At 37.5% G+C, this 24,828-nt stretch overlaps 2 protein-coding genes and 1 pseudogene across 3 annotated transcripts; all 3 read right to left on the reverse strand.

Moving 5' to 3' along the window:
• Positions 1 to 529: 529 nt before the first annotated feature.
• On the reverse strand, positions 530 to 10,498 carry LOC103987307 (uncharacterized). The gene is made up of 7 exons (XM_009405574.3): positions 10,127 to 10,498; positions 9,320 to 9,448; positions 7,533 to 7,727; positions 3,270 to 3,366; positions 1,486 to 1,589; positions 1,111 to 1,162; positions 530 to 975 (listed from the first exon to the last, which is right to left on the reverse strand). The coding sequence occupies exons 1-7, from the start codon at positions 10,369 to 10,371 to the stop codon at positions 763 to 765; spliced, it is 1,035 nt and encodes a 344-aa protein (XP_009403849.1). The 5' UTR covers positions 10,372 to 10,498; the 3' UTR covers positions 530 to 762.
• A 1,293-nt stretch (positions 10,499 to 11,791) lies between these two features.
• Positions 11,792 to 18,506, reverse strand: LOC135598396 (ATP synthase subunit beta, mitochondrial-like). Of its 2 annotated transcripts, none has more exons than XM_065092118.1 (9): positions 17,961 to 18,506; positions 17,231 to 17,318; positions 17,014 to 17,102; positions 16,794 to 16,911; positions 16,613 to 16,716; positions 16,356 to 16,514; positions 16,039 to 16,263; positions 15,633 to 15,944; positions 11,792 to 12,274 (listed from the first exon to the last, which is right to left on the reverse strand). In XM_065092118.1, the coding sequence occupies exons 1-9, from the start codon at positions 18,426 to 18,428 to the stop codon at positions 12,161 to 12,163; spliced, it is 1,677 nt and encodes a 558-aa protein (XP_064948190.1). In that variant the 5' UTR covers positions 18,429 to 18,506; the 3' UTR covers positions 11,792 to 12,160. The 2 variants fall into 2 exon arrangements, with proteins under 2 accessions (XP_064948190.1, XP_064948191.1); XM_065092119.1 differs by having other exon boundaries at positions 17,231 to 17,306; positions 17,961 to 18,505.
• A 1,675-nt stretch (positions 18,507 to 20,181) lies between these two features.
• On the reverse strand, positions 20,182 to 22,966 carry LOC108952593 (B3 domain-containing protein Os11g0197600-like; annotated as a pseudogene).
• Between the last annotated feature and the right edge of the window lie 1,862 nt (positions 22,967 to 24,828).

Raw genomic sequence — 24,828 nt, forward strand, 5'->3', positions numbered from 1 at the left:
ATATCAAATCTACAATATGTTCCCATTAAGAACGTAATATTCTCACTTGATTGAAAAAATATATCATATTCTTGATTTGACTTTAATTCAAAAAAAATCATGTTCTTGATTAATAAACTTTCATAATCTTTAACTAAGATTTTTCATCTTCAAGAATAAATCTGATTTCTTCCTCTTTTTTTCTGTATTTATTTTGTTATATTTATTTATTAATTTAAATATTATCATGTGACAACATATACAAATATATATTTAAATTAATAAAATAAATTCATTAAAATAATATATAAATTATATTACTCCAGCACCAACATGTTTCACAGGGTTCCAGATTCAATGAATCATGCATGCATGCATACATACGTGCGTCAAATAAATCACTACTAGCAAATAAAAATACAATGCAGTAGCATCTATGGAGCAATACATTGAGATGGATCTCAAATTTATGAGGAATTAATGCAACGATCAACAATCACCACCACATCTATGCTTTATGCTATTTACCAATTTATTGTACAAGATTAAAGATCATGAACTCTTGCACGATATTAATATTTCTTTTATGCTAGAAGTAATATCGTGAGGTCTTTATCTAGGAACAAAAGATAACCCACCGTCCAATCCCTAAACAGAAAGAGACATTACAGAAGAAACAGGAAACAAAAATTCATAACAAAGTACAGGGAACCACTTCGTTTATCATAATTCATCACATTAGTCGTTGACAGTATAGTTTTGGAAACTAAAAAAGGTCCTGATTCAGCTTCTGCGAAATGCAACGGAGCAAACACGAGATCCTTCCACACCACCAAACATGATGGTCGGGTACGTCCTGACATGATCGATGTATTGTAAAACTGCTGGCGTGCTGCCTGATTCTGAGTCCAACTCTTGTATGCTAGCCTTTTTCTGGTTTAAGTTTTCCACCTCTTGCAACAACTCATCCTTTGTGTTATTACATGAGGTGATGACCTGGATACATTAGTCAATTTCACCGTGAACTTAGTGAAGCCAACCATAGCCCGATCTTTGTTCAGGCTCACTATCTAAGCTACTTCAAGATAAGAAAGAGAGAAACAAGTGACTAAAAAAGGGTTTAGCACTAACCAGTAACCCGCCAGGTGCAACCAAGTTTGATACTGACTCCCAATACATTATCCTGACAGTAAAAAAATAAATCAAAGTTATGTCGGCACTAGTAGCTTCACGTTCACCAGTCTAATCATTTCTAACTTGAATGATAACGAACAGACAATAAAGATGCTGTTGGAATAGTCATTAAAACAGCACTAACTAATGTCAGAGTTAGAAATGTTCAAAATTCATTAAAACAATCAATACTGTTGGAATAGTCATCAAACACTAAGAATCCATCCATCTAGTTCTTTATCGAGACTGATTGAAAGCATAAAAATGAGATCGTATGGATTAAACTGAATCAGTCGATGAAAAGAAAACAAAGCTAAAATTCAATGATCTTACCTTTTAAGTGGGCCATCTGGATGCAAGCCTATGGCATCCAAAGTCCCTTTGTCCATTACAAGTTGAAACTTTCTGTCCAATTTCGTCTCCAGAACATCATCGACCTACAAGCACACCACCACAATTCCAAAACGTGCCTTAGAGAATTGCTACCTGATGTTAATAAAGAAGACTATGATCATCAACAAGCTTATCATTGCCTCAACAGATATTTAGACAAAAAGATTGCTATAAGCATAGATTACCAGAGATGCAAGCCATAACCATATGAATCTGATTGAGCTGGCATATTAGAGTTTTTCAACAATTTGAAATAAGGTTACTTTAAGCAATAAAACAAAATAGAAAACCAGGTCACTTGTAATTGTACATGCTAAAAAATGGCCAATGCGACGTCCATTATTCAAGTTGAAAAAAGATAGTTGTGGCTTTAATTAAGAGAAATTTACTCAATTAAAATTTTTAATACAAAACTGAGATGTTGTACATCTCCAATGCGACTGTACATGACTGGTTCAAACAAAGCTACCCTTTTTGGAGTGCCTGATGTAATACATCTTAAATTGGTATGGAACCCATATGAAGCCATGCTGCTTTAAGAAAAGTATACATTTGGCATAACTCCATAATAAATAATAACATGAAGAGCAAACTTAATGACAATTTTATACATGCATCTGGTGGTTTACCACAAACCCTAAATACAAAATTTGACTAATGCTTAAGATAATTCAAAATTATCCTTGTCACCACACATCAAGGATCTAAATTAAATCAGACTTGGTTTACCACATAGGGCGGCCTGTTGATGCCCCTCTATGTTCAGGTGCATTTGCATATGGAGACCCATTCAGCTTTATACCAGAGAGGAAAAAAATAATAGTCAATTGTATGTACAGATTGGTCTCAGTTGACATATTACAATATTGGTTACGATGTTTCACAAATAGCACCTACCACAGATCCTAAAACCATATTTGTTGGAGATGTTGCTATTGGTATGTTCAAAATGTAGAATTAATCCAAGCTTCAAAACTATAAGCAGCTGGGACTTCATTTATGAACCCATGAGCTTCTGATCAAAGTTCGAAGCAGATAGATGTAGCTCCCTTCAAACATAGACCTCCGAAATAAACTCAAATCAACTTCTGGGAAGAAACGGAGGCTTCCAAGAAATCTGGAAGGCCAAGGTCCGGAAAATGTAAAACCTTTATTGGCCACAGGTTATGTACCTGCCACAATTAACCGGTATCCAAGTTTCCAGTAGGTCTCAAAAATAACCTAGATGGAAACGAGCATACTTTAAATGAATGAATTATGTTTACCTGTTATGCAAGAATTATAGAAAACACTACAACTAGGATGGTTATTTTGTTTCGATGTATACATATATTCAGCTATGCAGTAGAACAGGTATAAGGTTGGTTTTCAGGCAAAATAACCTCAAATAAATAAAATAAAAAAATTCCCTGTGAATATATATAATAGAAAGAAGGTCATCAGATTAAACAGAAAGAACATATAAACATCAAAAAACTAAAAGTTTAAACATACAATCTTAGTTAGAGATTATAAAACTGAGATAGAAAGCTCTAGAAACAAAAAATGTACACCTTTTGACTTATCAAAGCTGGTAAATTACAAAATAGAGACAAAATGCTGCAACATGTCTCCACCATGAACTTACGTAAATTTAAACAACAAAGAAGCAAACTATTATATCAAGTACCATTAGTTATGATCATACCAAAGTATGCAAAGGATATTTTCACTATATCGCATACCAAGAAGTTTATATTTGGATAACCATTTCGGGTAGCAAGGTTCTGTGCAAGGACAATTGCTCCTTCACTGTAATCTGTTCCGGTTAAATTAGAGAACCTGGAAATGCAACAGATAATATTAACAATAGATGGGCTCAAATAATAGTCACAAGATCTGATTTGTTGCTAACATGAACAGATGGATGGCACAAATTTCCAAAGCCTATTAACAAAATATACTAATCAAGTAAACCATTCCCCAGGCAGAAAAAGGCAGGCAATTTATATACATCATAACTGAACAAATGATTGATATCCATTACTTGTTAACTATTATCAATAACTACTGATAAGTATGATATACAGGTTGCTAACAAAGAAACCCAATCTCAGGTTGAAAAACACGAATAGAATCTCCCATGCAGGCCAAACAGTCACATTAACAACATGTGCATCATCCTCTTGAAATAAATCAATGCCTAGTAACTATAAGAGATGTGTGCTTCATCAAATTGTTCTCCATCCAACAAGTGCCGTTTTAGTTTTTAAGTTATCAAATAAACATATACACCATGTCACAAGAAGTATGCTAAAGAATTTCAATCCTCAGTTCTGTTTTTCATCTAACCTTATGGCATAAGATATTCAATTATTTCATCTAAATTTTCAATCCTCAAATGATTCAGCTAATGGTTATAGTAACAGAGGATTACCAGTTCCAGCCTATGCTGAGTTCCAGCAATCCAATGAAGTCACGTGGTAGACCAGTCAGTATGAACTGAAATTTAGGTGTACCAAAACAGGCAGCAGCTCAGGAGGAAGAAAGAAATAGGTGGGCTTCCCTTTTGTTTCCTAAGGTTTAGAGTTGTTCTGGTTTGAGGATGGAGCATTACAAATTCCACTAGGGGTGCCTGAATGACAAGAAATAGACAGCAAACGTAAGGCTTGCATGAATTTTGACAAGAGAATGTGACAAACCTCTTAAATATTGGTTCTTCATTTTTAGCCTTATAATGTTTCTGGGTCATGGATGTATGTTCTTTCGTTGTCATTTAAGAAATATGTTCTTTAACTAAAATCACAATTCAGCCATCATTAGAATTAGAGTATCTTTAGACTGATGAAAGACTTCTGAGACCTCTCTATCTTATAAGCCATCAAGCCTCAAAGTCAATCTCATATTGTTGTTCTTCCAATTTCCCTTTTTCTATCCTGGACATACATTTGCTCCTTAAATTCCTATATCATCCCAATTAGTTTTTTTTCCCCACCAAGTTCAATGAAAAATCAACATCTCACCTGGTAAAGAGTTTTCTTATTATCATAAAGTTCTTGCTTGTTGGCTTTATATCTAAGTTTTAGGAAACAATGTGTTACCAATTCAAAGACATACATGTTAAATTAGTAATGATGAAAAAGTCATCTCTTTAATATATAGCTTGCAGTCACTACATTATATGCTTGCATTCCCAGTTGGAATTCCAAAGATGCAAAAATCCAACATGCATAATTTCATGCCCCCCACCAAATGCCCTTGTGTTCTGAAAACCAGAAATATGCCTTATCCCTCTATCCTGTAATCATATTAGCAACATTCCCCCCTAAAGAGCTATATAAGCTATCTTCGATAAATTTCATAGATTCTGAAGAAAATAAAAGGTATAAAAGAACGTCTATGACGCCCTTAGAAGGAAAATTCTTTAACTTTGGTAAATAAGTTCATGGATTCTGAAGATAATAAAAGTAAAAGAGAACATCTATGGCGACCTAAGAAGAAAAGTTTTTCTCCAACAAGAAAGGAGATACCAAATCTGAAAGAATCCAACTCTACCATTCAAATAAGTATTCAAGAAAGAATAAGGCATTACAATTAAGGAAGAAAGTTGAATTAAGCATTCCTTGTGCCCATGAAGATATTTGTAAATAACGCATATATCGTATGATGTTTCAACTTTCAAGTACCGGACCTATGCCAATCCCCCCATTGGACCAATATAGGCTTGATACCTACCGATGTGGCGATACATGGTACCAGTGATTTAAAAAGCGCTAGGCGTCAAAAGGCGCCAAGGTCCAAAAACGCCCGAGGCGTTAGGCGCTCGCTTGAGCGAAGCGAGACGCTAAAATATAATAATATAATTATTTAAATAAAAATATGATATTAAATTAAGAAAATCTTGTAAAATCATAATATCACATTAACAAAAAATCTCAAAATTCAAAACAATAACAATAATTTCAAATAAATAAAAATTAACAGTATTAAAATCAAAATAATATATTATTAATATAATAAATAAAAATACTATTACTAGTATACGGTTAGCAGTATGCTGTTAATATACTGTTAACAGTATACTATCGAAGTGAGAAGAGTGTGAATAAAAGGAAGATCGAGGCTATTGACTGAGAGTAGTGGCAGCGGCAGGGGGAGCGACGACAATGGCAGTGGCAGCAGTAGCAGCGAGCAGCGGCAATGGCGAGCAACAATAGTGGTAGCAACAACAGTAGCAGCGAGCAGCGGCAGCGAGAGCGGGAGCGGCGAGCGAAGACAGTGGCAGCGGTGGAAGCAAGCAACGGTAGCAACAGCAGGAGCGACGAGTGGCAACAGTGGCAGCAGCAACAGGAGCGACGATAGTGGCAGCGACAACAGCAAGCAGCAGGAGCGGGATTGGGAAGCAGGGTTAGGGTTGGGAAGTCGCGAGAGGAAGGTTGATATCGGTGCTTTAGTTTGTTCGATCGAACCAACTAAAGTACCGGACACCGAACCAGACCTAAAATGCTAGTTCGATCGCCTGGTTTAACCCGGGCGCTCGCTCGAAGCGCCCAGTGCTTGGGCTCGGGCGAGCGCCCAGGCAACGCCTCTTTGAAGCGAGTCGCCTGGAAATGAAGTGAGGCGCTCGGGCCTTGCCTCGCCTCGCCCGAGCACCTAGGCGAGCGCCTATTGAAATCACTGCATGGTACACCAACACATAGCATCGAACTTTTTCTAAGATTTGACTATATGTAGTGTCAGAAAGCATATGTCATGGTCTGTGTTGCCCACCCAATAAGCCATCAGACTGGTACGTATAGGTCTAGGAGAAACATAGAACCAAGGATCACCATTTCGATGATCTATTAGACCAGTGCAAACCAGTCAATATCGATGTACCATGTGTCGGTACACTGTTATGTACCAATGTTTCGGAGAGAGAAAAAGAGAGTGAAGAGGAGGCAATCGAAGAACATATGGGGAAGGACGAAGGAAGAAGAGGAAGTGGTGGAGGAGGAAGAAGTGATAGAGAAGGAAGAAGTGAGAATGGAGAAGAGGTGGGAGTGTCTCAAGGAGTATAGAACACGACGGCAACGACATTGGCAACAGCATCACAAAACAGCAACAGCGATAGTGGCGAAGCAATGACAATGTGATAGCAAAGCAACGACGACGCCACTAGTGTTGAACACGAGGAGAGGGCTCACATTCGTGAACCCTAATTTCTATTTTAGGTTTTTTTCTATTTTATGTCAAGTTGGATAGCCCCATCGTGATTTTTGTTTTGTCTATTATTTGTATAGAATTGGACCAAATCGTTTGAAACGAGGGTGGTCGACATACCAACCCATGCCTGGACCGATACGTACTGCCTATTACAGTACAAGAAAGTAATAAAAAAATGTTCTCTTAATGTACTAATGTAACTAGAGTTTAATAATGGCTTCGCATTATATAGTGGGCCGCCAAATTGTCAGGCCTCAAATTGAAAATAGATTTATGGCACAATTTATGACACAATGGCTTTGTGTATGTTGTTTTTTCCCCTTTCTATTCCTTGTTAGGACTGCTGAAACAATGATATTTTATGTTCTGGATCATAAATGATCCATGATCAAAATCCTGGAACCCAGGTCACAAGTCAGTACCTCAGCCTTTTCTTATAACATAGCATTGGGATGGAAAAGAAAGGCAATAAGTACAAAATGGGTAAGTAGGATAGCATCAAAGTTGTCCTAATTGATGGAAACAAATTAAGCTAATCATATGGCAATATTCCCTAGAAAATATGAAAATATGAAGCTTGACAAATCTTATGACCTTTCTATAAGACAACATAAAGTGAATAATTTCAAAACAAAAAAGACTATTATTGTGTTGTATAAAGAAAACTCAGAAAAGTGGGGTCTACATGGAAAAAATGTTAACTGATAATAAACCACTAAATTGTAATCTAACAATCCATTAACTTTGGAATGAAGTGATGCAGTGTGAATTAAGCTAGTTGAGACAAGAATATGGAACAGTACCCTTGCTTTGCAAGCTCTTGCAGCAACAGACCGTTCCCAGTTCCAATATCAAGGACACTCCAACCAGACAGGTCAGAGGTCCTACCAGAGTCAGATGTACAGTTGTTGTTATCATCTTCTTTCTGCGACTGATAAACATTTGCACATAAATTCTTAGTCCAAGCTGCAACAGTTTCCATAACTTCATTCCCAAACCTGTCAGCATAATGACATTCATAACAAGTTCCAATACAATTACCAACGGCAATATAGAATAAAAACAATTGTGCGATGAGCACTGAGCTCAAAGGTTATGTAATAAATATTGAAGTTAAGGATTAAAGCAATTTTACAACTATACTGAGGAGAACAAAACAAGTAGTGATTACAAAAATTTCAAGCTTTAGCTGTGTCAAAATATGGTTGTCCTGTGGTTTTGAGAACTGAGGTCTTCAAGTCTACATATTAACTTCCTTCACTATTTAATTGATCAAACAATCATGAATTTATCAGCATATATAGTGCAAAAAAAGTGAAAAAGATAATACAGAATAAGGCACTTCAAGGTCCAGTTTGTAGTTTCAGGCAAGCAGTAGACCATGTGGCAACCATACTAATAACACAGGTCATACTCGATGCAGAATCATAGTTAGCACTACTGCACTAGTCTACAGCCACTACTAACAAATCTTGACACTAGATTCAACCAACAAGCACCATTAATTGTGGTGATATAACATAATAGAAGACCATATGGTATACAGATTCTAAAGAAGGGTGCAATCTGTTGTGTCTCTAACAAGAACCTGTAGTAACTGATAGATCACATAACCCCATTTAATCATCACCATCAATGTCCAGAATAATAATAATAATTTCTCTTATCCAGATAGCAAAAAAGGCAAGTGTATTTTGGGTCAAATATGGCAGGATATTCAATTGGCTTATAAGACAAGATGAATATACTACCCTTGACTTAAGATTATGAATTTTGGATCAATGTTTTAAACCTATTAAATAAATGAGTTAATTATCCCATCCGATTAAATCGTGATAATTGGTATCAAAGTGGACCCAGTAAGACACATATTGAGTGTCCTACGTAGGAAGAAGCAATATGTGGATAGAGCTATAGACATATCACGATGTAGAGCCACCATTGAACTGAGTCTCACATGCTCGCAATGATTATAAGTTATGTTTAGGCCTTGATGAGGATATTATGCATATTTCAAACCATAAGTGTTGGAGATTGTGACAACCAATTTAGTCTCATGTAGAACGTAGAAAACTTGAATCAATTTATAAGACTATGTAAACATATTATTATCGACTTAGGCTTAAGCATTTTGAATCATTAGTTAAAACTTATCAAGTTAAAGGATCAGTCACCCAAAAGCCAAGTCATGACATAAGTAGTGAAACAACATCAAAATTCGTTTAGAACTTTGGCATGCATGTTATAGCATATAAATATTATGGTCCCGAAAAAGAAAGAACAGAAAATTCCAGTAAAATAAATCTTGTTAGATTGTACATGGACAGTTCATATAACCGATGGTTATCATTCATATATGATAAACCAAACAAAAAGGTAAATACAGCAGCACAGAACAGTATCAATACTTGTAGCCTCGTCCTTACAAGCCAAGAGGTTATTTCCATCATCCTCCGACACCCATTTAGCAAAGGAGCAATTTTAATGTGGTGCCCAATAAAAGGTGACTAACAAAAACATACAAAAAAATCTGCAAACCAGAGGACTAATTATCACACTGATTCTATTATTTGAATCACAGTGCACTTACCAAATTTCACCAGCATGGCCATGTTCATGAAAATTAGCAAGATCCTCAGCATAAGAAGCATCCCAATAGCTCAGTAACCCTAATACTGATGCCTCAACCTCATTTGAATCTGTACCATCCTTATCAGAACTGCACAGAAAAACGGCATTTCAAACATATTTGGCAACTGTAAGTTAACATTATCAGTCACATAAATAATGTATGTAATTGCAAAGTATAGTTTGAAATTAAATAAATGTCTTCTTGAATCTGACAGCAAATCCAGATAGAATATTGAACACTGAAAAATAATTATATAGCGTACAGACTACACAAACCTCAGAAGGTAACAATTTTGTATGTCCTCCAAAAACCCAAGACATCAATTTTTAGATATTAAAATAGAACGTGACAGCACCATGCTGCGCACACAATTAAAAACAATCAAAAGCATGTATACAAATAGCATGCTCCAGAATACCAGAGAAAAAACAAGGTTTTTCTTTTTATTCGGACGAAGGGCGGAAGGTCAACGGTCAAAGGATGGTATGAAGAAAGGGAAGTCTTAATATTCGAAGAATGTAGAAAGAACTACACAGTCTTGCACCAGCACGGCGATGGAACAATTCATTGGCATAAGCTTCGAAACAGCAGTCGGTCACCCAATAAAAACCAAGATCAAATATTTATGATGAACCACGACAGTGGAACAAATATGAGTGCTTTCACGAACCACGGCAGCGCAAAGACGCGACTGAAGCCAATCCCACTACCATCGCACTACAAGAAAACACGAAACAGAAACCAAGAAAGGGGAAACGGGTGAACCTGTAATCGGAGGCGGCGGCAGGGAAGTTGCAGCCAAGGAGCACTTCGGCGGCGTCGACGTGGCGCTGCTCGTCGTCAAGCGTGCTACCGTACTCGCTCTTGATGGACCACGAGTCGGCCGCCACCGACCGGTCATCGTCCGATATCATCTCGGCCGCGGCAGCGGCCGCAGCAGCAGCGGTGGCCGCGGGTACCCGCGGAGGCTGAAGGTCGGAGTCCTCCGGAGGCCACCGTACTCCTGCCATCCAGCGGCGGATCGCTGTCGCTCGTCGGATCGATGGAGGAGAGAAGAAGACAAAAGAAAACCCTAAGGAAGAGGAGAGGAAGAGTTTGCGTCCAAAACTTACACACCCTCGAAAAGACTGCTTGCGGAATACATATGGAAGACAGCTTATTTAAAATGTCTTTGATGGGCTTAAAGGCCGACACAAATAGTAAGAATAGTAAAATGGAGTCATTCTCACTGCAAATGATCTCTTAAATCCCAAATTATGTGCATATGATTTTTTTTATTTTTTAAAAGATTAATTTAGTTTTACATCCACTTTAATATAATTTTAAGTAATCATCCTTCATTGAGACATCTATTGATCCATCTTTCTTTAGGTGATTAATCCCCTTTACTATATATACTTTGAGGGCTTCAAGAGTGATGATGTCTTAATTTTGGTTGAACAATGGGATCGATAAATATTAAATTTATCCATCTTAATTTTTTGAGATGTAAATGTTGGTGTGTACTTTCACATTTGTCCACAATTGTTATTCTCAAAAACTTGTAGGACTCAATGATGTTTTAAAGGATGTCCATAAAATTTGGTTAGCTTTGTATATGAAACTTTAGAAAATACTATAAATGAAGGAATCTATAATCGCATCTTTTATCAACCTCCTCAACATAGTAATTAAGAGTGAGCGACCTTATTATATGCTAAGAATTGGAGATCTCATCCAATAAATCTGAAAAAGATGTTTTAATTGACCTAATAAAGATTTTGTTTTTTTAATCGTAACAATGTTCTATCGATACGAAGATGAAAATCCATTTTCAAAACTTATCCTTTACTAAAAAATAAGCCACTCTAATGTAAGATAAATCCGAGATATCTTAGGATAAAATATTTCAACCTGCATGGGCAGAAATAATGCACATTGTTGATGATATCAAGAAATTATGAGCCTCTATAAATGTTGTTATATGCTCATATTAAAGCTGGTTGCATATTTACCTCCATGAACTAAGAATGTAATATATCTACACCAAGTCTCTTGAAATTAACAAATATTATAGCAATAACAGAAATATCAGAAATCATGTAGAATAGCATAAATATCCATGGTGTCAGTATCTAAGTTGTCCTGATAGGGTGGAGGTGTCTCAACAACAGAGATAACAAGAGAATTTAAGTCAATTGTTCTACTAGGAATATACAACACAATTATTCTAATAGGAAATAAAAGGATATAACATAGGAAACTGTTATGAATGGAGAAGAATATGCAGCATGAAAAGACTCACTAAAGCATAAGCAGTTTCTTGAGGCATCACACAAAGTGGTAACAGATACCAAAGTATTATTATTAGCTATAAGATCACTTAAATTCTTGCACTAAATGTACTGAATGAAGCACAAAGCAGATACTAGCATTCCATCGCCAAAAGGATTGAGGTCAAGTATGAGATAACAAATCAAACGAAAAAAAATGTTTCAACCAAAGTTGGTAGGATACAGCCACTGGACACATTACAAGAATTGATGAGAGATAGGTCGAACACCAACATGCTTGGTGTTCATGTTTTAGATGCATGATCAAATTCTGCATCTTTTTTATTGGGCCAAATGTATCCCGGAAGGATCATGTGTGCTCTTCTCAAAATAACTATAAATCCCCAGCTCTATAAAGCATAAAGAATGAGTCGAAACCTAAAAATTGCAAATTTGTTGAGTGCAAGCAGCAGTCGCTGCTGCTACATCATTGATATTATTGAATATATAGAAAAAAAAAAATCTGAGTATGCTGAAGAAACTCAGATCATGCTGCAGACTCCTTAGCAATCTTCTCGGCCTTTGCGATGACTTCCTCAATACCTCCAACCATGTAAAATGACTGCTCAGGCAGATCATCATATTTGCCATCCAAAACACCCTGCCAATCATAATATAGGAGCACAAGTCACCAACATATGCACAGGGTAAGAAGTTTCAGAAAAAATCAAATCCAATAGAATCCAGTAAATCAGGCAGTTCAACACATTCTGATGCTGAAGGTACAAGAATGTCATATTTTGTGACACAAATCACAAAAGCCAAAGGGCTTCATTACAGTAAAATTGAAAATGCTTCTTATTTGTAGATGAAGTGACAATTGAATATAGGGTGACTTTAAAACACAAGACTTCCACCAATGTAGTTAGGGAGAATCAATGTATGCAGCTTACATCTATATATGAAGAGACTTTTCATAGCTCGAACTCTGATCATGCATGTCCTAAAGAAGTAACCTTACGTTGGACTAAAAACCACCTTTCATGAAGTAACAATCAAGTATAGAACTAATCAATTAAATTCAGTGATACAACAATTCACAACAAGGAGGTGAAGCCTGCTGTGAATTGCCCGTACTTGCATTTTTAATTGATAGTAGGCACATACAATTCTCAAAAAGGGGAATAATATGACCCTACTATCAAGATACTCTCAAATTCAAGGAGAAGAACTGGCCTTCCGCGGAAGAATAAGATAGAAGAAAGGTGATAATATTCTAACCTTTTTTCTGGGAAAATAGCCTATTTATAAGACTACATGCCTTGCAGAATCTCATACATATAGGGTTTGATCAAATCTCCTGATTTGATCACAGTTATTTTCTTGTCCATAGAGCTCTATGAATTACATGATCAATATTCTAAAAATATATTAAGTAATCTACTATATATATATTCTCATCTGTTGATGTGATTGTTTGTCCTTCCCTTGAAATAGCATGACTAACCATTCAAAGGCTGACCTGCTATCCACATCTCATAAGAGGTCATCAAACTGGGTTGTTAGAGTGAAAAAGATTGCTAAACAGAAAGGAATAGCTGCTGCGTTTTGGTAGATTGCAAAGATTGTTGTAAACTGGATTTTTTTTTTTTTTTTTTGAGGTGTAACTCAATAGGCTGTTACTATCCTCAAGAATGCCTTCAAAACCCTGATGATTGTCTATCATCTTGTCCAAGTGCGCATTGACTCGTTGAAGATATGCAAATTAATATTGAAGTTTTGCATGCATAACGTCCATTATTATTTCAGCTTGGCGAATTCCTGAGGATGAGCAGGGGACTCACCTCCCATTATGTCAGTGTTGGTAGAAACACCACAAGCCATATAGATTGTTGCATAGGACACCCTTACTTTGATACAACTAGATAACATTTGGTCCCTATAATGGCATTCTCCATTTCGGGTAAAAAACTTGACCGCCCAAAGAAGAGGAGGGTTAAAAAGAAATACCTTATTAAATAGAAGGATGACAAAATTTCGATACCTATCTCTAGGCTTAGTGCACTATTAATCTCATTGTCAATTATAGCACCAATAGTGAACTTCTAACCACACCAGACTTCTAAATTTCTAATCTACTCCAGAAAGCTCCATTAATTACATGAGTAATATGCTGAAAATTTAATAATTAATATAATCAAATTTCATCTGTTGTTGTGGTTGCTCCCCTTCCCTTAAAATACCATTGCAATCCTCACAAGCGGGCCCTAACTGCTCTTCACCCCGATGGAGAGGCTGTAAGCCTTGGAGAAGTTGCATGCACCTTAATGAGGTCACATTTTTCTCCATTCCACATCATACAGGGGCTGGTGGTCCCATCTCCATCTAAATAAACCCTATTTTGCTAGCCACAAGATTCTAGAATCCATATCTTTTTCTACTGGGGATCTTTCTTTCTTTAAGGGAAAATCCTTTTGTATGGAAAATAGAAAAAGAAGAAAAAAGCAAACATAGGATGCCCAATGCACTATCTACAATCCTTTAAGTGAAATGTGGCAAAAGAGACGAAAATCCACAGATCCAAGCAGGACCATTAGACTTTTTTTTATCAGGCACATACATGATTACTTGTTGAAGCCAGATTCTATCTCTTTCCTTTTTTTAGCCAGATTATATCTTTAAAACCATCTGTAAGTATCCAGTTTCTGACCTGATCAAAAACAACCTCAAAGAACATCAATCGAGGCCCCACATCAACTCTCAGGTCTCTTATCTGGCATGCGAAGCCCAAGACAGACCCCGCTACCATCTACATACGAAAATAAGGCCAGTGACCGGTCAGCTATCTTCTGAGGTTAGTTGGACCAGGGTGGTTCAAATCAAGTCCATTCCATTCCGTAAAAAGCACTTAGGCAACTCTATGTAATATATAGTCAGTCAATATGTATGTATTTATTTATATTTATATTTATATATACATATATATATACATACATATATATATATATACATATATATATACATATATATATATATATACATGTATATATTTGTATATATCCATATATGTATATATATATATATATATATATACATATATATATATATATGTATATTCTTGTAGGGTTTCTTTATCTTACCAAACATCTAGATTACAGCACGTGCAGTGCTCTAACTTAACCAACAAAAAGCAACAAACTAATGGCAAATTTTACAGAGTAAATGCTTTTTAAGAAATTATGCATAGGAACAGACCAACAAAGACCCTATAGAACCTGCAACTCTACAGATTCCATGTTTTCCCATTCCAACATGCAATTTTCTGGACTTGAAAGCAGGAATCGCCGTTTCGCTCAGACTGATACAGAACAGGAGGCATGTACCAGTCCAAGCGTTGATCGGTATGCAGACCCACCCCAATCCGATCCACCGCATAAGAGAAGTGGGAAACCCTAATTCCCACTTCTCACGCGAGTGCCGCAGCTCACGAGCACCGCCTCCGCTTCCGCAGGGCTCACGAGCATCACCCCTGATGCTGCGATCAATGCTTCTCAGGCAGGCGGATACCGGACCAAGGAGCGATCACGACCTCACTGCACACCGCCACATCTTATGTAAGTCTTTCTCCTCTTCCTCTTCTTCCTTCTTCCTCCTCCACCGCTTCCTCTTCTTCCCTTTTTCTTCCTCCTTCCTCCACTGGCTCTTCCTCTTCTCCCCTTTTTCTTCCTCTCTGAAACACCAGTACTTACAGGTGCAGCATGTGTCGATACACTGGTACAGGCTGATATGTACCAGCCCAATGAATATCTAAGTCGGATCCAGTACCTGGTTTGGCAAACCCTGATTGAAAGTATATGTTTGAAAAGAAATTTTCCTAATGTAGCAATCACTAGAATGTATCTATGCCTAAAAACTCTAAAATCATGGAATACTTTTAGCACAATACAAGCACAGTATGGAATTTACTTAAAGTAAAGATAAAAATTTGTAGGCACTAGCCTTTTGAATAAGTTACTGACCTGAAAGCTGTTAACACTCTCTTTCAGTTCAACATATTTTCCAGGTGCACCTGTAAATACTTCAGCAACATGGAAAGGCTGGCTCAGAAACCGCTGGATTTTTCGAGCACGAGCAACTGTCAACTTGTCATCTTCACTAAGCTCATCCATTCCCAGAATTGCAATGATATCTTGCAAGTTCTTATAGTTTTGAAGAACCTTCTGAACACCACGAGCAGTATTATAGTGTTCTTCCCCTAACACATGCGGAGAAAGCATTCTGGATGTGGAATCAAGAGGATCAACAGCAGGATAGATGCCAAGCTCAGAAATCTACAAGTGAAGCAATGAAGAGGAAAGTAAATTAGGATAGTTACACAATTATCACAATGACAAATAGTTTATAGATTACAACTGCAAATGAAACCTGTCGTGAAAGCACAGTTGTGGCATCCAGATGGGCAAAGGTTGTTGCTGGAGCTGGATCTGTCAAGTCATCAGCAGGCACATAGATAGCTTGCACTGAGGTAATAGATCCTTTCTTTGTTGTAGTAATACGTTCTTGCAGCCCTCCAAGATCAGTAGCAAGAGTTGGTTGGTAGCCAACAGCAGAAGGGATACGACCAAGCAAAGCAGACACTTCAGAGTTCGCCTAAGTTGTACATAATGTATGAGAATACCAAGTACAAATACGGAAGCAATGCTAAGGAAAATATTATACATGCAAGATTTCTGCAGACTAACTTGTGTGAAGCGGAAAATGTTGTCAATAAAGAGAAGCACATCTTGCCCCTCAGCATCTCGAAAGTGTTCAGCGACTGTCAACCCTGTCAAACCAACACGTGCACGAGCACCAGGGGGCTCATTCATTTGCCCATATACAAGAGCACACTTACTCTCAATCTGGCACACAAACCGAGTAAAAAAGCATAATTCTGTATAAGAAAGCATTAAAATAGAAAAATAACAGAAAAACAATAAAAAGATTGTTCTATTTAGACCTGCTTGTCTCCCAGCTTAATAACACCACTCTCAATCATTTCCCTGTACAAATCATTTCCCTCACGAGTTCGTTCGCCAACACCAGCAAAGACAGAGAAACCACCTGATAAAGAAAGTGACAATTAAAGTTAACAATTGCTCATCAATATCAAAAATAAATGATTGGAAGTTAAGACAAACCATGAGCTTTTGCAACATTGTTGATCAATTCCATGATAAGTACAGTTTTCCCCACACCAGCACCACCAAACAAACCAATCTTTCCACCCCTTTGATAAGGTGCCAGAAGATCCACAACCTATTAAAATATGAAAGTTGCAACAGGAAGAACACAACAATAGGTATCTGATGAAAAAGGAAAATATGCTGGACCTAAAATGAGGAGAGCTAAAAATCACACCTTGATGCCCGTAACAAGAATCTGTTGTTCTGTTGCCTGTTCAACAAAAGCAGGTGCCTCACGATGGATTGGAAGGAAATGGTTTGTCTCTTTTCATTGAAAAAAGGTGGCAAACAAGAAAAATAGGGAAACATGCACAATATCATAAGCTGAGTACGATATGAAACTGACTCAAACAAAGTGTAGAAAAAAAATAAAATAAACCCTGAAATCTTACTTATTTCACCCTTCTCGTCTATCGGTTCCCCAATAACATTCATAATGCGGCCAAGGGTAGCCCTACCAACAGGTACCTGAACAAGTAACTAAGTCACATAATGTGTGTAAAATGACATATGTATTACTTCTGCCAGATAACCAGACATGAAAAATCAAGATAACAAGGTTATCATCTATATCATCTATTCCAAATTTCCAATATGCACTACACCACTGAATTAAAAACAGTATCTAAGTCAAACAAGTCTACCAAATCATTATGTGTTCAGCAATGACATAAAAAAGCGAGGTGGTAAAAGTTAAAAGTTAATAAGTGTCAAGAATGATACTTTCTAAAATGTGGCATTAACTTTAGCTGTAAATTGATGGAAAAGAGAGAGAGAACTTGTCCTGATCATTATCTGGATGCTATTTGGCAAAATAGTCAAAACCAGTTGAAAACTTAAACTATCGATGAAGAATTTGAAATCCCACTAAACAAGGTTATCATACAATCTAGCACGATCTTAATATTTAGATAAAACTACACAAAATCATATGCTAGCATCCTCTGCTAATAATCTGTTTGACGAATCTCAAGACGGCACTACTCATACACATATGCATTCGTCCAATCTCCACTAAGATATAGATACGTCAGTAATGCTAAAGGTTTTAATTTGATGTCGATATCGAAGAAAGGGCAATTTGATTAGCAAAGGTGAGAGAGAAGAGGCTTAGGAGCTTACAGTGATGGGAGAGCCAGTGTTCAGAACCCTCTGCCCACGGACGAGCCCTTCGGTCCCATCCATGGCGATCGTCCTCACCATGTTCTCGCCCAGATGCTGAGCAACCTCGAGGACGAGACGGATCTGGTTGTCGAGCACCTCCAGGGCCGTCAGGATCGGCGGCAGCCCCTCGTCGAATCGGACATCGACGACGGCGCCGATCACCTGGCAGACCTTCCCGATCGCGCCGGCGCCGGTGAACTCGTCCGTGATCTTTCCGCTGGGCCCGGCTGCCGCCTTGGGGGGAGGAGGCGGAGCCGGTGGAGACGGAGCCGCGGCGGCAGTGGCAAAGCAGGTGGCGCGGTGAAGGAGGTACCCGGCGGGGGAGGGGCGACGGGGCGGGGAGGGGGATGGTGAGAGCCGGGCGAGCGTGGGTCGGCGAGCGGACGAGGAACGGAGGAGAGCGGCGAGGAGGCGGCGGGAGGCCATTGCCGCCGGATCAGACGAGATTAGGCAATTGCCGTCGACAACAACCGATAAGAGCGTGACTCCTGGAATCGAAGGTCATCATCTACCTGTTAGTTCGTCACCCCCCCGCGAGTACCTTCCTAATGGGCCCACAAGTAAACTGTCGCAAGCAAAGCTTCTCGAATCACAAAGCAGGTAACAAAATAGAGTAAACGACATATTTACAGAGACGGCAGTCCCTCACGGTTTCAAGGAAAGCGCGCTGTCTTTTCTACCAGTACTAGATTATCTACCCACCGAGCTTGGGTTAGACTGTACGCGACATGGGACCCGGTATGGATCTTACTGTTCGTCCAAGACCTTGACAGGTGGGTTTCTTGGTAAGAGTCATCAGAGATGAGAAAACGTTTTTGGTGGACAAAGGGTGACATGTTATAGTTGTCATCAAACCACATTCTAATAAATAAAATTTAAAAATATACAAAAGTTATAAAAATACATTTGTGAAATATATTTTCATTATAAGATGATCTGAAAATTTTGATGACCAAAAGGATTAAAAAAATAAATTGTTCAATGTTGGACAACAAATAAATAGGATAGCAAAAGGATAAGAGAAGAGAAAGAGGATGATAGAGAAAGTGATTAGACAGATATATAAGAGAGTGACACATGTTTAGAAAACTCTTGTATGCATATTATATCAATTTTTTCCCACTGATCATATATATTAATTTAACTCATTTAGGCCCAATATTACATGTTTTTAGCATAAAATTAAAATCTTGGACTAATTGACTCATTTATCTTTATTGATATGAAATAGTGCAAAGAATTATTTTTTTTCCCTATCTTATATTATAACTAAATGTCAATATGATGGGTCACTTTTGGTCAAATTCTTATCTTACCTTTTTATGATTCGAGGAGAAATGATTTTTAGACTAAGGGATTATATGTCTATCTTTAAGATGATTAACATTCATATCTATGAGATCTGACATAGTTTCTTGTCTTTCTATATGCTCCACCCACTCTTGTCCCCTAGTTCTTGTTAGGAGGCTACCAACTTGACTAAAATGGACCAAAAGAGTGAGAGATAACCATTTAATCTATGGGTTTATAAGAATTCCAATTCCATCATCTAGTATAATGAAACAATCAAATACAGAAACTTCCATTTCTGTAATTACAAAGGATGGGATTTAACAGGACTGTTCATAAGAGTTGCATGAGTAACAGCATATGTAATTAAATGAATATCACAAAGGAATATGAAAGATTGGGTATCAAAAATACCAAATTAGAGGAACCCAGAAATCCTTGGTTGAGACATATCAAAGAATTATTAGGCTAAAGAAGTCCTCTGAACCATCCTTGATTAAGAAATCCTGATCATGAAAGTACTACTAATCAATATGTTTCTTCTTATTGTCAGTTTAAAATAAAGGAAGTAAATGCTTCTAAAAGGATGTTGCTATGGAAAAAATAATTGCAGCTACTCCAATCTCAGCTTGAGCCACAATAAGATTCTTGTGAAGCTCAGATAGTCAATAAAACATTGCGGTGACTATCACTGGAAGCATCATGGTGAGGAAGAAGCTATAGAGAATTACTGGACAATAACATTGTGTACATAACATTTAAGTAAAAATGAAAATCCCTAACAATATTCATCCTTGATTGGATAAAAAAAAAAAGGGAATCTTGGAAGCTACATACTTATTGTCCATTGATAGAGAAAAAGAAAAAGAAAGCAATAGAATTTTAAGTTTTACCTTTTACAATTACCAATCAATGGTGTTATTTCATTTACAACTCTGAAAGATATGGACCTTCAGATGAATTCTCTTAATCAGTTCAAAGATGCAGACATCATACTTCTCTATATTATGAGCAAACGAGAAGGCTCGCCAACCACCGCCTAGGCAGCCACGATAGCTGCAATATACATAGGTCACCTGCCATGGCTTCCCATTTTCATCCCAGAGAGTAATCCTTTGAGAGATCTTTGGAGGTTGAAGTCTTGCAAAAGAGGAAGGAACATTCTGTATACCACTTAAACAAAGTCAAGATTTGAACGGAATGAACAGAACCACGTAGGAGGGGCCTTGTTAAACTTGCAACAAAATGCTTGTGAATAGATTATAATAATATGATTCTGAAATAGGAAAAGCACATGCTTCTCAAGTGAATGAAGCTGAAGAATTTTGAAATCCAGCTAAATTTTGTATTATAAAGATTCAATTGGAAAAAAAAAAACATTAGTACAAATGTAACAGAGTGTTTTAACTATCAAGGCCTATTTCAACAAATAAACCAGCTGAGGACCAGATATTCAGAAACTATCATGGCAACAAGCATCATAGCAGTCTAAAAAAATTAAACTGCAAAGTTCTTCAGAACAGGACTACATTATACACACATTTTTTCATTAATTATCCATAGAATTTCATTTTAAGCTTGTATTATACATATATTTTGTCATTAATTATCCAAAGGATGACATTTTCACAAGATATGCATCTAGCAAAGGCTTTCTTTGTCAGATTCTGCTCCAAATTCATACAACGACTAGTACTTTCTCCACTCTTCATAAATGTCTGTGTGAAAAATCCTGCTCATAGTTTTGCTATTAAATCCACTTTAATTAAGAAAATAAAGGACAAAGAACCACTTTTCCATACACCTCACAACATATATATATATATATATATATATATATATATATATATATATATATATATATATATATATATATATATACACACACACACACACACACACACATATATATATATAGGAATTGGTGACTATGCATGTATGTTGTATCATCTACAACTAATATGCAGATAGGTGATACTGAAATGCAAAACGCTTTCAATATCTCTGCAATATGTTTGATTATTCAACAATATATTCTGCTGGCAATCATATGGCAGTAGTAATAGCAGACGAATAGAAGGAACAGATTTACAATATTACAGGAACTAAACATATAGACAGATGAAGTTGGGAAGTAAAGCTGGAATGCAGACGGCAGAAAATTCTTCTCAAATTATTCATTAGAAACATGATTTAATCTTTTAGGAAGTTGGATAATGGAAACACAAAAATGTTTATTTGAGTTCAAGGTAACAAGAAGTTATTATTGACATGAAAAATAGACAACCATATGCTTACCATAAAAAGGCCTGCCTGTGTAAACATATGTCATACGTGACTGTATGGAAAATTGGATTCTTTGATTTGAATAATTATGCCTTGTGAAGAGCACTTTCCACTTCCTCTTTTGTGACAGGCTGCCGTTGCAAGATAAGAGCTGGCATTCTTTGCACCTTTGCCACAACTAGAAGACATAGAGATGGCAAGGCCTTGGAATTAACTTAAGTTATACTGACCAAACAAGCTTAAAGTAACTAAAAGGAATCACACCTTTTCAGAAGAAAAGATTATGTTTGCATTTTCAGAAAAGAAACAGTTTTCTTCCCCGCGTCGACAAACTTCATCAGACTTCGGTAGTCGCCAACATTCTGAATGCTCATCCAATTGCTTTAATCAACCAACATATTTCTTGCTTATTGATTGTCTTGTGGAATCTTCAGAATGAGGACTACATTTGGCAGCTGGCATGAATGATTTAGCTCTGATTAATATCTCAAGTGTCATAGACTAACAGACTGATGCTGTGAACAAAATTACAACTGAAATTCTCTTTTTTGTCTATATTTACAGTTACACGCCATGACCTCTCTGAAGTTTAGCTCAATTTACAATTGAACTGTGGTGAATTGAGTTAATAGACTTTAAAGGTTTAGACTCTGTTAGTATTTAATTTCATAAGTGGTACTGTAAGACAAAATTACCACATTGATTTGTTTCTCTGAAAAGACATATAACTAAGAGTTGTTGAATCAATTGGTCTGAAAATGCCAAGTTAATTACATAACATACAAATTTTAAAAATGGCCACTAACATCTGATATTAACAGAAGAGAGTAGCAAACTGCATGATCTCTGAGTACATCAAAGAGAACAAAAACTCAAACAGAATAAAAGTCGAACCTGCTTTGTCATATGGGCTTGTTTTCAATCTTTTGAATTTCAGACCATCGCACCCATGCATATCTCATTCAACAACGGTTCCTGGCTTGCAAGGCGATTGATGCTTTTGTCTTCCTCCTTTTTTCGGTTACTGTAACATCAACTGGGGACAAAACCAAAGTCTTTGAGTCCTTGACTTCCTTCTCATCAACGTTCACATGAATGACAGTATCAATGTCTTGCAGGTGAGGCCTATCAACGACAGCTGCCTTCTTGCGAGACAGGAGCCGACTGATGGTGGCCACATTTCCGCAGCAAGGCCTAGCAAGGAAAGCCACCTCCTTTTCGCATGCAGTTGCATCGAACACCAACACTGAGAAGGAAGAGCACCCGTCAAGTCGGAACACCAAGAAGTGTCCAATCTGCATGGCATGGTCCGCAACGAACTCCTTCCATCCACGCTCAAATTGAAGTCCATTCGAGCAGTCAGACAAAGCAGGGTAAAGATTGAGGTTTTACTTTTTAAACATTCAAAGTTTAAACTAGGATAGAATTGGATAATCAATAAAGGTTAATTACCAAAACGGGGTAAAGATTCATACTTTCTGTTCCAGTTAGTATTGAAAGTTACTGTACCGAATAAGTTTTTAATATTTGGTCGAAGAAATAGCCGACGGATTGTCTTGAAGGAACCAAACAACCAATTACGATTGCATCTACACCACTCGTTGTCCATAAAAGGAAAACTAAAAAGGGGAACGAGAGAACTGACCAATCCACTCATAAAAAGATTCGAAATTTGAAGTAGTGCCGAACCAACAAAACAGTACCGGGTGTTGGCCATTCTAAGAAAGATACCATCTTTGTTCTTGGTAACCTACTCCGACAGTAAAGATATAATCTTTGACGCAAGAAAGCAAGGGAAACAACCGGCAGCACAGAGTGAGAGGGAGTACCAGGTGTTGGGAGCAGGGGTCGGGGTGGAAGATCTTGGACGGAGTGGGGGCTCGACCTCGCCATTGGAGAGTACCTCATCGCCTCAGCCTCTGCTCGGCGGCTTAAATCCATGGGGAGTTTTTGCCCCCTCCTCTTCCGTTCCGTCTCTTCTACTACTACGCTTCTTTCGGACCCGTTTGCTTTCCTAGCCGTTTTGCGGGCCAATCACAGATCGGGGCTTTAGCCTATGCAATTAAAGCATCTTGGCATCTCGATTTTTAGATTTTAAATATATATATATTAAAAATTTTATAGTTATAAAAATAAAATATTTAATCTTATTTATCATAACATCATCCAATTAACAAATAAAAGATACAGCACGTATACACAAGAATGATACAAAAATAATAAATAAAAATATAATTTTAATATCTCAATTATATTTTTATTATGTCCTGATTAAAATTTTCTAATCGATTATTGTAATGGTGATAGACGACAGCATCGTCAAAGTCGTAGGTAGTTGTTGTGATAATAGTCGATAAGAACGATGTAATGATCGATCTTATCATTGCGATGCAATGAACGACGCAATAGTCGATGAGAGCCATAGCAATGACAATAATTTAATGATGGTGGTGATGGATCTCGGGGATGTCCTTAGAGATGAATAGGATAAAATCCTAGAGGTGGAGCTTGAGGAACTTATGTGACTTTTTGTGATGAGAGGGGGAAGAGGAGGGAGAGTAGCAACGAGAGGTGAGGGGAAAAGAGTGGAGGAAGAGGACGAGGATGATGCCCGCGTTAATGTAAAAGCAGAATGGTGTCATGCAGATGCATAGTAGCGTTGCTTTGTTTTACATCGCCCTACATCTGCATCGGCATCTGTCCTTTTGCTATGCATTGCCCTATATCTGCATTGGTGTTGACGCAAATGTAGAGCGACAAAAAAGGTGAAGAAGAATGAGGGATCAAGGAAGGGGGGAAGAAGGATGAGCGTCGATGCCAATACAGATTCAAAGCGATACAAAGCTGAAGCCACGAATGTAGAGTAGAGCGATGTCACTCTGCTTCTTCATCAGCACAACCATCGTCATTGTCATCTTCCTTCTCTCTCTTTGTCTCACCTCTCATTATCACTCTTCCTCTTCTTCCTCCTCCCCCCGTAAGAAATCATAAAAGTCCCTCAACTCTACCTCCGAAACTCTACCCTACCCATCTTTAAGGACATCATTGAGATCCACCATCATCAAGTCGTCACAATTGCCACGCCCCCACCCACACCTCAATTGTCAATGTTTCAATCCACATTGACAAGGTTTGACCACTGCTTCATTCTTACTATAATAGTAACCACCCACAACTTTTAACAGTATCAACGTCCTGTCACGACCTTAGCTGATTTTGCCTAAGGCGTGCGGCACCCTTGCGTGTCCGT

This window comes from Musa acuminata, chromosome BXJ2-1 (assembly GCF_036884655.1).
Source record: "Musa acuminata AAA Group cultivar baxijiao chromosome BXJ2-1, Cavendish_Baxijiao_AAA, whole genome shotgun sequence".
Classification (NCBI taxonomy): Eukaryota; Viridiplantae; Streptophyta; class Magnoliopsida; order Zingiberales; family Musaceae; genus Musa; species Musa acuminata.